The sequence below is a fragment of the Temnothorax curvispinosus genome, unplaced genomic scaffold (assembly GCF_003070985.1).
Source record: "Temnothorax curvispinosus isolate PA1 unplaced genomic scaffold, ASM307098v1 QBEX01006326.1, whole genome shotgun sequence".
Classification (NCBI taxonomy): domain Eukaryota; kingdom Metazoa; phylum Arthropoda; class Insecta; order Hymenoptera; family Formicidae; genus Temnothorax; species Temnothorax curvispinosus.
The window spans coordinates 280071-292865 of NW_020216106.1; the positions used below are offsets into that span (position 1 = coordinate 280071).

The window sequence follows — 12795 nt, forward strand, 5'->3', positions numbered from 1 at the left end:
TACATATAATAAGTCAAGAATAATTTTTCTCTCGTGCATTGCAGTATATCATTTTTAAGTGTATTAAAGTTTACCAAAGGAATATATAATCACGCATTTTTAGATATTTTTCAAAAAATTGTGCTAGAGAGACAATATTTGACATTTAAGCCGGAGGTTTTGCCGCGGTCAAACTCATACGATATTTAAAGTATTTAGCTTGATCTTTTTAATTGGTTAATATTAAAACGGAAAAACAGGTTGTGCTACATTTAGCGCGGAAGCGAAAATATGAAAAGCGAAGGATATGTACCTCGCGTATGATTTTATTATTACCCGATCGCGCACGTATATCTTGCAACTTGCTGATTATAATTATGCGGCGTTCTATACATCCGCTACATAAGAGCATATTATACTGTCGGGATTACAGAGTCTATTTACGCTCGTTTTACTGACATATTTACACGGATATTTGTGTACCACGGCGCTAATAATATTCGGAGCTTTATTGCGTCTGTAGATTTTCTCCGTGTTGAGATTTATTCGTGACACTAGGATCGCCATGCTTGCGAAATGCAGGATGAAAATTTATATTTTGTTTCTGTCGCGCCATTGTTTTTAACTCGCCGTTGATATGTACGTTCCGATAAAGCATAGCGATGCAGCATAGCAATGCAACAAAATCTGCAATGTCCGGAGTAACCCAATTACAGCGCGCGCGCGCGCGTCTCTTTTCTTTTTAGAATTTTCCGCGTCGCTTTTTTCGCCCCGGTTTTTCCATTATTCGTTTGTTGGGTAATGGTTCTTATCGGATATATTTCAAGAATTCATCATGAAAATATTCAAAGAATTCGGAGCACGAAAACGAGCTGCATAAAAGATCGAAACAAAAGTTGTTTTTACCGTTAATATAATCGGTTTTCCATTTTGAAATCTGAAGTGAGCGAGCACGAAAATTCCGTTGTACCGTTAATGCAATTTTTTTCTGGGTGTATCCACATTGCGTCGCGTCACGCTATGACAAACATTTCCTTTTTTTTTTCACGTATCTGATTTCGTACCGGTGGAGACAGAAAACGCGCAGGAAGCACGTAGCAGAAGAACAAATGCCACATCGAAATAAAAACTCAGTATCACGGTTTGATTAACGTTTCGCCTTCAATGTCGATTTTTCGGTCGCTGACAATTCGTGCGCTATTAAAACGAACGAGAACATTATCTTATACGCCGCGAAAGTATCGATCCGACACGAAAAACTGGATCTCGAATCGTTTTTCTGAATTGAACGAGCTTTCAGGTCCGCCCTTGACGGTGATATGGGAGCGGTAAGTTTTTCGTTACGATTTTCGTTGCACATCCTTCCTACTCTTGTCCCTTTTTTTTCTCTCCTTCTCTTCCTTCCCGTTCCACTTTTTAATCGACAACAAGCCATTGCAGGGCTTGCACAGCTCGATCGCGGCTGCAGTTTCAATTGAATTACGCAGAGTTCGAGGGTCCGATCGTTCGGTACGCGAAAAGTTTCGCGTGCGGATTGAATGTTCATGCGGGTGCGGTCGGGGGTGTATCAATGTATTCCCCCGCGCGGATGTTACAATGGTTAACTAGCGGTGGAAGCGACCGTGAATACACCGAAATTGCCTTCGCGATAGATTCCATCGCCAAGAACGGTACGGCGAGAGGGAAACGCTGTTCGTTTCGGGTTTCCGATTTCTTTGCGCTCCCTTTGTGTGTACCGTCGTCTTCCGCAACCCTCAACGGATACCATAAATTTTGTTAAGCTCTCGGTACCGCGGTCTAACGATCCTATTTAAAAGAACTCATTAAAATCGGAAGATTTATAAGGGAATGTGAATGTAACCGCGTTTTATGCTTTGTATTTCGCTGTTAATTACGATATCGTTGTTCTCTTTTATGGCATGGGATATACTCGAGAAATATTTTATCATTATACTAATTATCCATGCGTAAATTATTTATCAGCACAAGAAATTTACTCGTGTGTACGAAAATCCGAATAAATTGTTGTTCTTAAGTTAAAATTGAATACCACAAATTTTGAACGCAGGCTACTTAAATTAAAAAAAAAAAATACTTCCGTCTGTTGTTACGTAGAAATTTTGACGGATATTAATGAAACGCGTAAGACATAAAAAGTGAAGAGATGCGAGAAAATTTTTATCATACCGATCTGATTCGATAAAATATCGACGGCTGTCAGACATCTCTCGAATCCCTTATTTCGGGGCTCAGTGGAGGCACAGATTTTCATATCGTTTTGCAGTTCGGCAGGTTGCGAGATTCTTTAGTCGGCATTTCGTGGTATTTTGCGGTCGTAGTATATATTGTTTTTTTTTTCTTTCGATCTTATGGAAAACTAATAAATCCCCGTATGATTGCTCGCATCTGCATCTATGCTCGTCTCGACGGGCGACTCGCAATTATTGCGCTCCGCCGACCGCAACCGACTTTCAGCATCGCAAAACTTCGCGAGGTCAACGATCCCGTTTCCCGCTGCATCGCAACGCCGAGGGTGTTATACAGGGTGTTACCAAAATTCATGAACTAACTTTCCAGGCGTACTGTTTAATCGATGCAGCAATAGTTCGCAGGGCCTCTTTTCTTTAGCGAAAATAATAATTATTACGAAAACGAGATGTTAATTAACCACCAAATTATCATCGCGAACGGAAAAATCCGCGTCTAAGAATTTTAACAACAATCTATACATTCGTACGACTTGTTTTATCAACTGAATGATAAACGTAACATATAACCGAAAATATAACCCAATACCGAGAAATAAATGAAAGAGGCGCAGCGGAATGATGGCTTTAGGATGCGGATGTAGAATGAGAAAGGGGTAGGGGAGAAACTGGGAAATAGTTCCTGTCGAAACCACGCGACAGGAACGCATATCATTGACCTATCCTTTCAATTTCTCATTTTCTCGGCATCGTGAGAGGAATCGATGACTGCGAATAATGCCATGTCGACTTCTCTTATACGCGCGTCAAGGGGCGTCGGGTAGATTTCGAAAGTATCGTCGTTGGCACATCTATTCCTATAATTTACTTTCTCGAAGCGAATATTTTGGCGACGGTGAGAGAACTTATGATATCCGTTTAAAATTTGGATACAAGCAAATGACAGTACTGCGCGTATGAAATTCACGTGACGTAAATCACGCACTTTTTCGTGTCAAAAGAATAAAAAAAGTGAACCTTACGGAATCCTACCATTATGAAAATGCAAACCTCCATCCGAAATATGATAATGTTTCGAGGTGTTATTTACCGCTTCTTTTCGTAAAAAATATATCACTCGTATATATCCGACACAACATTTATCTATGGTGAAGGATTAAAAGCGGGACGTTTTTGTCAATTTAAATAATAATTGCGAAAATACGGACCAGTGATTTTTGTATTCAACTAACAATATTGCGGTGGGTTTTAAAATTTCGACGCGGCACACAGCTCTGCGCGTGTGCTATCTTTAACGTTGAAAATAATTCCTGCAAAACAGACTCGTACACACGCGATACCACGCGATACGTATGCAGATAATACGCGCGCACAGTATGCAGCTCACTCGGAAATCCGAAAAAATGTGTCTACAGCCGCGTTCAATCATAGATTAAAAGCGGATAAGGGAACGTCCTACTTTTCCCCTCGCTCTTCTATTATCTCTGTGTAAAAATCGCGCGATACGAGCTTCGATCCATCGAAGTGAACGTCAATTAATTAAACCTGATTCAATTAATAACGACGATTCATTCGCGTTACATTCTGCGACGACAGGGGGATATAATAATTTCTCTGTCAATGTTAATTAATTCCTGTACTAATATATTGATTATTGTTTTGCACGACTGGTTCGTGAATTAATTCACCGACTGTCCTTTGTAAATATAGCTGAATAATGTAAGCACGCGTTCGGATGCGAAATACGGTTATACGGTGGCCTGCGGAGAATTTTAACTTCTAACTCTGCTATATCTATCAAGCATGCGAAAAATTTATGATTGCCAATAACAACGATTCACCGCCGAGAGACACCATACTGGAGTTGAACGACGATAGCGCGACAAAGAGGAGTCGTGCGAAAAAAGGAAAAAATAAAGTGTCGTTTCCAGGATGGCTCTGATGAAGCTTTCCAGAGCATCTGGCACTCTCGTTAGACCGTCGAGAATTGTTCAGCGCGCGCGTCCTCCAAGACCGAGCCGCGCGCGTTCTGGGTTATTGGTATTTAAATTTCTTCCATTTTGCGGGAATGGCGTTGTCGGTTGTAGGTTGTAGGTTAATTACACACCTACGTGGCCGCGTGGGACGTAGTAATTATATTGTCGCCGTGAGCGCGAGCGGCTTCGAATGGCGGAGATAATAATGGGGCCCGCGGCACGATGTCTCGCGAGCGAGAAAAATTGCTCGCGTATTTGTAAAGCGGTCGTACGAAGCGATGAAATTAGAGCAATATGTTTCGATTGCGAACGATTGGACTAATTGTCTAATTAGTTCTGTCGCGTAGACCGTCGTTCGCGACTTTAGAGAGAGAGATTCAGTAGTATAGGAAAGTCGCGGGTCAGACGTACGAGGGCTCCGCTGAAGGATTAAAGTCATTTTCGCTGCCAGTGTTCTTCGCATTATGGTAGTTGTTCTACAATAGATATAAAGCTGTCAAGATTTCTCTCTGGCACAAGTTTTCTTTTGTGCGTACTTAGCAATAAAGAAACGCGACATTGTTAAAACAGGGAAGACCTGTACTTATTATATCATTCCATACTACGAGATTTAACTCAACAAAAGCTTTTCATAAGCTGTTTTATATTTCTAATATAACATTACATAATTATATTAGATTTATAAATTCTTATAAAATTATATAACTATCGTGACTTGTATAGAATCGTGTAAGCTAGACAAAATTTTTGTAATTTTTTTCTCTCAAGAAGATTTATATTCGATTTAAAATTTTAAAAGTAACTACTGCACATTTAGCCTATTGTAATATAATATATTGTATTTGTATAAAGACTCACATATTTTACAATTAATGGCTACATTCTGATATTTATTGTCAGCAACTGTCAGTACTGAAAATCTGTAATATACATAACGTAAAATATATTATAGAAAAATATAGATTTTTTAGTACTGACAGTTGCTGACAGTGAATATCGGAATGCAGCCTAAAAATTAAATAATCTTTCATCTACTAGGCTGTTTTTGCGATTTATTCGCTAGTACGTTTTTCCCTCAAATTTCTGCAACTTTTTTCGTCAAAATTTTTGAAAATTCCAATAGGAGATATCTAAATATTTTGGCACGAAAAATCTTGTCTTTCCTACGTTCACTTCGGCAACGAAAATATTTGCAAGGGAATCGATAGCGTTCATTTTGTGAAACGATATTTCGTCGACGTTGCGCGAAAATACACATTACGAGATTAAAACAAACGACCGGAACAGATAAAAATGCACACGCTTGTGCACTCTTTATTTCGTTCGGCAAACAAATTGCGTGGTGATACTTTCGTGTAAACAGTGCAGAAGAAAACACAAAAAAATAATCGATCTCAACTGCACTCGGCTTGACACAGTTCGAGAGGATTTCTCCGTAGTTTCTTAGCGACAAATCTTTTTTCGAAATTTTTCTAGCAGAGCCGAGGAGATGGGTCAGATATGGGTCGATATTTGTTGGAAACGCGGAGAGACGCGTCCTTACATATTGTCCTGCGTTATCGTCGAAGTTTCCCAGCGTTTTCAATTCTATTCCGCACGTATGCATGCACTCGTATATCGGGTGAACAAACGAAAATCCAAGGAAAATTTTACGCGACTCGAAGTGCTCACGTATCTGGAACGAATTGAATCTTTATATATAAAAAAACAATATATATGTATATAAATTGATGCTTACGTAAAAATATGAGCTAACAGCGAAGTAAAATAGAACAGCGTACATACAAACTTGTTCTTTACATAATATCAGTTATATTTTACATTTCAAATGCTAACACATTCGTATAGCGCAGCTACAGAAAAGTAAGCAGCAGAGAAGTTGTGTTCTAGAATCATGCTTTTGATAATATTACGATTATATGTTAGAATACAATCGGTTAAGAACGGTTTCGCGATCGAAGAAATGTTTCAAATAAAAGTTTTCTCGAATCTCATTCTCTTGGAATTTCATCCATGCTGTGCATACCAACGATATGTGCAGTCTATGTGCGGTCTTCGTTGAACGAATCTGACGTTTCTATCTGACCACCCGGTATTAGCGCAACGGACGAAACTCGGGAAGTCACAATCGGGACATATTTTCCAATGCGAGATCGGTCCGGGGATGTCGGCGTACATTCGACGAAAACTTTTGCAGCTCGAGCGTGAGCGGTCTTTCTGTCTTGCAGCGTTTTCCAAAGTACCGCCAGCTATCAGGTAAACACATCCGTTGGATCGACCTACTTGCCGGGATTTAGGGGACGGTTTACTGCGATCCATCAATACGGCGGACACTGTCCGACGGATAAAACACTAACGAGAAACAGCTAGGGGAAAGACGTGTGAGCGACGCGATTCATCTTATGTGTAGACGACTTAAGGGCCTATGCCAATTTGTGATCTAACAATCTAATTACTCCCGCGGGTCCAATACGTCGTCGTCGAGTCAGCAATCACGGTAGATCGATAGGCCGACGAGTGATTTGAAAAGAATCGCGGCGAACTTGGAGAGTGATGGTACAACTGTACGTGATTTTTGTGAGCAAGAATAATAACCCAGCGATAAATCTATCAACCCCCGGGTATATAATATATATCCCCGATTTATATAGATACGATATTAATATATACAACGTTGATTAATACTTCGAATCCGGAGAGCATTTAACATCACGTTGGAATTTGCAGTACCCCCACCGGACTCAAAGTGTTAATTATACTGAACGACACGGACTAATGGGAGCTATTATCTCGAGGTATGCGAGCATTAAATTAGCGTTAATGATAATCAACTGTCATAATTGATATATGATATATTTTCTCCTCCTTCTAAGGATTTCATCGTTAAGATTCTATGCGAGTCTAAAAAATAAAAGTCCGAATTTGCTAATCGAACTTTTTTGGAAGAACAGATCGACAAAGATTAATTTTGAGATGATTACAGTTAAACATCTTTGTTTTTAATAAACCAATAACTTGGATACGTTTTGCGAGATTGATTATATAAGCGCGCGGATGTATTTACGAGCTCACGCTCTCGCAACGCAATCGAAAAATCGCCGACTCGGGTCGACGTCGAAAGCACTCGACGGCTCCTCGAATTTCTGACCAGGCGAAATCGCCGTTCAACATTTCTCGGTTCATGTTGTATCGTCCTCGCGAATCGGCGCTTTCTGCCGATTGGCCACACGGTGCTTTCTCAGCATCGAGTCGCGTGCTTTTCCACATTTCGACTGACATTTACACCTATCCCTCTATTCACTCGGTCCAGGGAACCACCTTTACGCGGTATCTTCGCGCAGCATCTTGCTCAGTTACCATTTCTTTTATTTGGGCAGCTGAATTTTTCGCCCATCCCCTTTTCGCCTCTTTTTATTGTTACTGCTCGCGTCTCTTTCTCTTGTTTTAGCAATGCGAACGGACAATTTTTCCTTTTCATCTAATGCCACCAAACTAACGTAAACCAGGAATTAATAAGTGCTTCTCTAGCTAAAATGACTTTGTTTATTAATACGAGATTCAGTTAGAAAAATGGATAATTTGAAAATTCTTCATTATGCTAGTCACATTTTCGAAACCATTTGTGCATATGTGTTCAAGTTACGTTAAAATAAAGAACGAATAAAGCGAAGCAGGAAAATATTGCAGTGCTTTTTCAACACTGCTAGGATAGTACGATAGTTTTTTTTATCTTTAACGTTTCTCATTCATTTTGTAAACGGATACATGTAGAAAACTCTGAATAATAACTATATTTATATGATACTCTTTTAAAATGGTTCTCTCTCTCCCTCTCTCTCTCTCTCTCTCTCTCTCTTTCTTTCTCTCGCATCTCATATCTCTTAATGGAAGAGAGTAAAAAACGTTGTTTCTTTTTCCCCGAGCATATCCCTCTGACATAAAAAATTGAACATTCGGCATGGTCGAACCTGCGATACGGTGTCGTGATCGCATTTCTTCATTGGTCTCTCTGTTGGTATCGATCGACGATTCATAGAACGTTTCCCGTGTAGATCAGCGGCCCTAAGAACGCGCTTTGCATTAAGGGTTTCTTTCGCTCTTCGATCGCGGCTTCGCTCAACAATTTTTCCGCGCTTCTCGTCGTTAACGTTCTGGCTGGAGGAGTAAACCTGAGCGCAACCCCTTCTCGTGCACCCCGCGTACACACCACCACATCCCTCCGTCTCTCTGCGCCTTCACCTGTGTCCCAACGTTATACAACGACAGACAGAGAGACAGACAGACAACGATAGGCACCGACACGAAGAACAACCCTCTCGCACCATCGCGCAACCCTCTCTTCCTCCTTCGGTCTTCTCCCTCGACGCGCGGCTGCGCAGAGGAACGGCGCGAGGCGTCGGCGTCGACGTCGTCGTCGGCGTCGGCGTCGGCGTCATGCCGGGGGCGTCGCACCATCGTCGTCGGCAGCGAGCGTCTCGACCGAGCGTCGCCTCGTCTCGCCAGGCTAGTATCAAGCCGAGAGCCGTCGAGAGGGTCGATCCACCTCCGGGAATCGGTCTACCAGTCGCGATCAGCAGTAGCCACGACGAGAACGGCGAACGGGATTTACGTGGTTCTCGCGCGTTGTTCCAACGTATACGTCCGGTTTCGCCAAAGCTTCCGGGTGGCGAGAGAAAGAGCGAGCGAGCGAGCGCGGGCGCGAGAGAGAGAGAGACAGAGAGAGAAGGAAAAATGGAGCGCGCGGCCGGATCGATCGCGATACGAACGGATGGCTGACTCGAGAGTGAACCGCGAGCGAGTAACGTAGTCGTCTTGACTCGGCCTGACGAGCGGGATCCGTGCCGTGCCGTGCTGTGCCGGCGCCATTGAACGTCACCACGAGCTTGCCACGGGGAAAACGGCGACGTCGCGAACGCGCCGAGTGATCATCCCCCGGCATCTCTCGCGATTCTGCGTCGCGGACGGCGGAGAGGGAGGGACAGAGCCTGGTGTGTGGTGAAAGTGCTCATCGCGTGATTAGGTCGAGGTCGTGTCGCTCGTCGCTGGGACCGCTCTCCTCTCTCCATCCCGGTGACCTTCGCTGCCGGGGATGAAGCGCGAAGTCAGGTGACGGTCCACGCAATTTGGATTTTGACTTGCTCGCGTCGTGCCATTCGCAGCGAATCGCTCGCAATTCCGAGACGTGTATCCCGCCGAAGGAGCCGCGGTGAAAGTGTGTCATCGACGCGACGCGAAGCGTCGCGACGCGTTACGAGACGACTCGAGGTTTGGATCGCGACTTAGGCACCCTCGACACCAAGTGTCGATATCTCGATATCGTAGAAGTTGTCCATGCATTGCTATGCGCAACCTATCTAAGAATTCTCTAACAATAAGATACAGAAGCTCTGAGAAACAGGAAGAAATTGAAAGTCGCATCAACGATCTTCTGACAGTTATTGAATTTTCCATATCCTTACCTTCTCGATAGAGATTGTCCAGTCTAGACTCGAGTACGCAGTTAAAAGACCTTCTCAGCAAGCAACGTATACGCACGTGATTTATTTTGTCATCGATTCCTGAAGAGCTAACTTCTTCCTTACTGATTATGTCATATTTTCGTCATATGTTACTGACGGCGACTCTATCAATGGAATGAGTCCGAAAAAATAATTGATCATCCACTCGAAAATAAGAATTTTAGAGAAAACAAAAAAGCGTTAAATGTGTCCTATGATTGATTATAAAGAAAGAAAGTCTGCTCTGTGAGACATCTGAGCAATACGTCGATATTTCTTCCGCCCCATCAAATATACAGTGACTATGATTGACATCGATTGATTTTCTGTAAAAATATAATGTTGGTGCAAGGAGATTGAATTCTACTCCAGTCAAACCAGTGCATTAAGCGGTAAATTTAACTGGTGTTCTTCGGAAGAAAGTACATTATCCTAGTCTCACATTCTCTGGTTGATTTTCATGAAATCATACAGAAGTAATATAATAAACGTGTGACTAAAGCACTTGTTCCTCGAGAAACTTTTCGTTGTCAATCGATTGGTGTACATTATATATACGCACATTATAGACAAAAAGGTGTGGATTTTTTCGTTGCGTTTTCAGTGCTTTTAGAGTGAACTCGGGAGGTAATTTACAAATCTTGATGCGTCCAACTAACAGACTGAACTTGAAATTGAAAACATATCCAGAAATATCGACTTTTATGAAAATTAACGAACGAATCTCATGCTAATTGAAATAATTTTATTGGAGATAAGGTTTAAAAGGGTATCATTTTATGAATAATTATTATCGAAGTTTTCATAAGCGTTTATCGTTGTAACTTATCCCGAAAGAGGGATCCTACAATTTAATAACGAAGATAAATCACAATTTGGAACGAACGTGACCGATCGTTATCAAGTTCAATTAATTTTTCGAAACGGTATTGGAAACGATTTTCCCGCTCGACGAGTTTGTTCAGTAAGAGCTTACGAGAAGCTCAAGGAGCCGTCAATCGAAGACACTTAGGTATACGCGGCAAAAGGAAGAAAGAGTAAGGGATATAGGAGTACGCACGAGAGACAGCGCGTACGCTCACAAAATCGCATATCACACCCAATCCACGCACGATTCGCGCGTGCGTGCTCACGTGCTCACGGATGCAGCCGGGTGGTGCAACGTGGCCAGCGTCACGCACCCACGTCTCGAACGCCCACGCGAGATGTGTATGAGCGCGTGACGTCCTTCGCGCGCGTATACGAGAACGGCCCGACTGAGCGAATGAACAGGATCTAGCGGGAGACTTAGTCCAAAGAGTGAATCATGCATCCTACGCATTTGCCGACGCCGCTTCTGCTGGCGGTGCTGTTCGCCTGCCAGGCGGCCCGGTCCTTCCTGCTGGAGGGCTCCGCGACGAGCTACGCGCAATTTCGCAAATGGAACGCCGGCCTGAACGGCACCCTCGAGTTCGAATTCAAGACCGAGCAGGGCAACGGGCTGCTACTCTACACGGACGACGGCGGCACTTACGACTTCTTCGAGGTCAAACTGGTCGAGAGTGCTCTCAGACTGAGGTACAACCTCGGCGGCGGGGCGCAGATCGTCACGGTCGGCCACGACCTCGGCGACAGCCACTGGCACAAGGTGCAGATCACCAGGTGCAACGAGAATACCACCCTGACCGTGGACGGGGTCGGCGCTGTCTCGACGTCGCGCGGCAAGGAGTTCGAGTTCGGCAAGCTCGCCGGAAACTCGGACGTCTACGTGGGCGGTATGCCTAGCTGGTATAACAGCAAGCTGACGCTGTTGGCGCTGCCTAGCGTGATATTCGAGCCAAGATTCAATGGATTTATTAGGAATCTCGTGTATGCCGACGGGGAGAATACTGTGCCCAGGAGGCAGGAGATGAAGAGTCGAGACGCCAAGGTATGCGGAGAGCTCTACCCATCTCTTTTTACCCCTGTTTCGCTCGACGTTACGATGTTCGCTTCTTGATTTGTTTGCACTAGGGGATATTTTAGCGCAAAATTCTATAAAAAAGCACACGCAGTCCTAAAAGTGGCGATTTTAAATCCAGATTCGTGCTGTCTGCGAATTCTCCATGCGACATAATTGATAAAAATGATAATAATATTAATATTATACAAAATTACATTGTGTTGATGTCTTTTCTTTATTGTTTTCCAAGTTACTTATAATCTATTATATACGGTCCAATTTTTTCGCGCGCACTTCATCGCGAAAGGGCATTTCCGTAATGTACGTGACCGAAATGAGCGAAAGGTTTGTTCGCTTCGATATCGAAGGTCGCCGGCAAATTGGGAGAGCGCCAATCACGAATTATCGGACAGTCCGATTTTGTTAATCGAACCGCACATCCTACCGGCGCGATTATACTGGAAAGGAAAAATATCGTCTAACCCAAGATTCGTCATGTGGAACAAATCTGATATTTTTCCAATCAGCTGATTTATTCTATCGAGGAGCATCGAGGCGCTACTTCCTCTCGAGAATTGCATACGTTTATTAATTAGTATGGTAATTGTACCAAGTGATACTTTATATATTTATGACGCTTTCGTTATTCTCATCAAAAAGTATGATTATAAAAGAAATTTACTACCTACTTTTTACTCGTTTGTACATATTTTTTAATCCCTATTCTGATTGCAATCTATATTAACGTTATAACAATATGAAACGAGGATCGTAAAAGTTGTCGTCTTGTATAAAAAAAAAATCGATACGCGGTAGTCGGAACAATACACGTTGCACGTCTAGCGGTGTCATTGGCCGTGTGCAACACCGCGCGGCCGATAGCTGAGTCAGGTTCATCGAAAGGAGAGATTCTTCTTGACGCGTGTTACGCGAAAAGCGCGTGCGTGCGCTCCGTCAGCATAAAATCGAGACTTTCCCTACCGCGAATCACATACACGAGGGAGTAAAAATAAATCCCTCCCATTTAGAGAGAAAGAAGGCCCTTCCCTTCTTTCCTCCCGCGCTATTTTATCGCTCACTTCCGACGATCGATACTCCCTCCATTGTCTGAAGGCAACATCTTCGGGATAACAGAGTCTTTTCTTCTTCAATTTTTGTGCGTGCGATAATTAGCAGGCAGATATAATCCGTTCTAAAAGTTTGCCTATCCTCAG

At 43.0% G+C, this 12795-nt stretch overlaps 1 protein-coding gene across 5 annotated transcripts in view; it reads left to right on the forward strand.

Annotated features, from left to right (window-relative positions):
* The first annotated feature begins 8605 nt into the window (after nucleotides 1-8605).
* The window catches only part of LOC112455712 (neurexin-1), a 202097-nt gene continuing 197907 nt past the window's right edge, over nucleotides 8606-12795 (forward strand). For all 5 annotated transcript variants that reach the window (XM_025017815.1, XM_025017816.1, XM_025017818.1 and 2 more), the window contains exon 1: nucleotides 8606-11569. In XM_025017815.1, coding sequence (XP_024873583.1) covers nucleotides 10967-11569 — 603 coding nt within the window. In that variant the 5' untranslated portion in view covers nucleotides 8606-10966. The remainder of the gene's footprint in view (nucleotides 11570-12795) is intronic.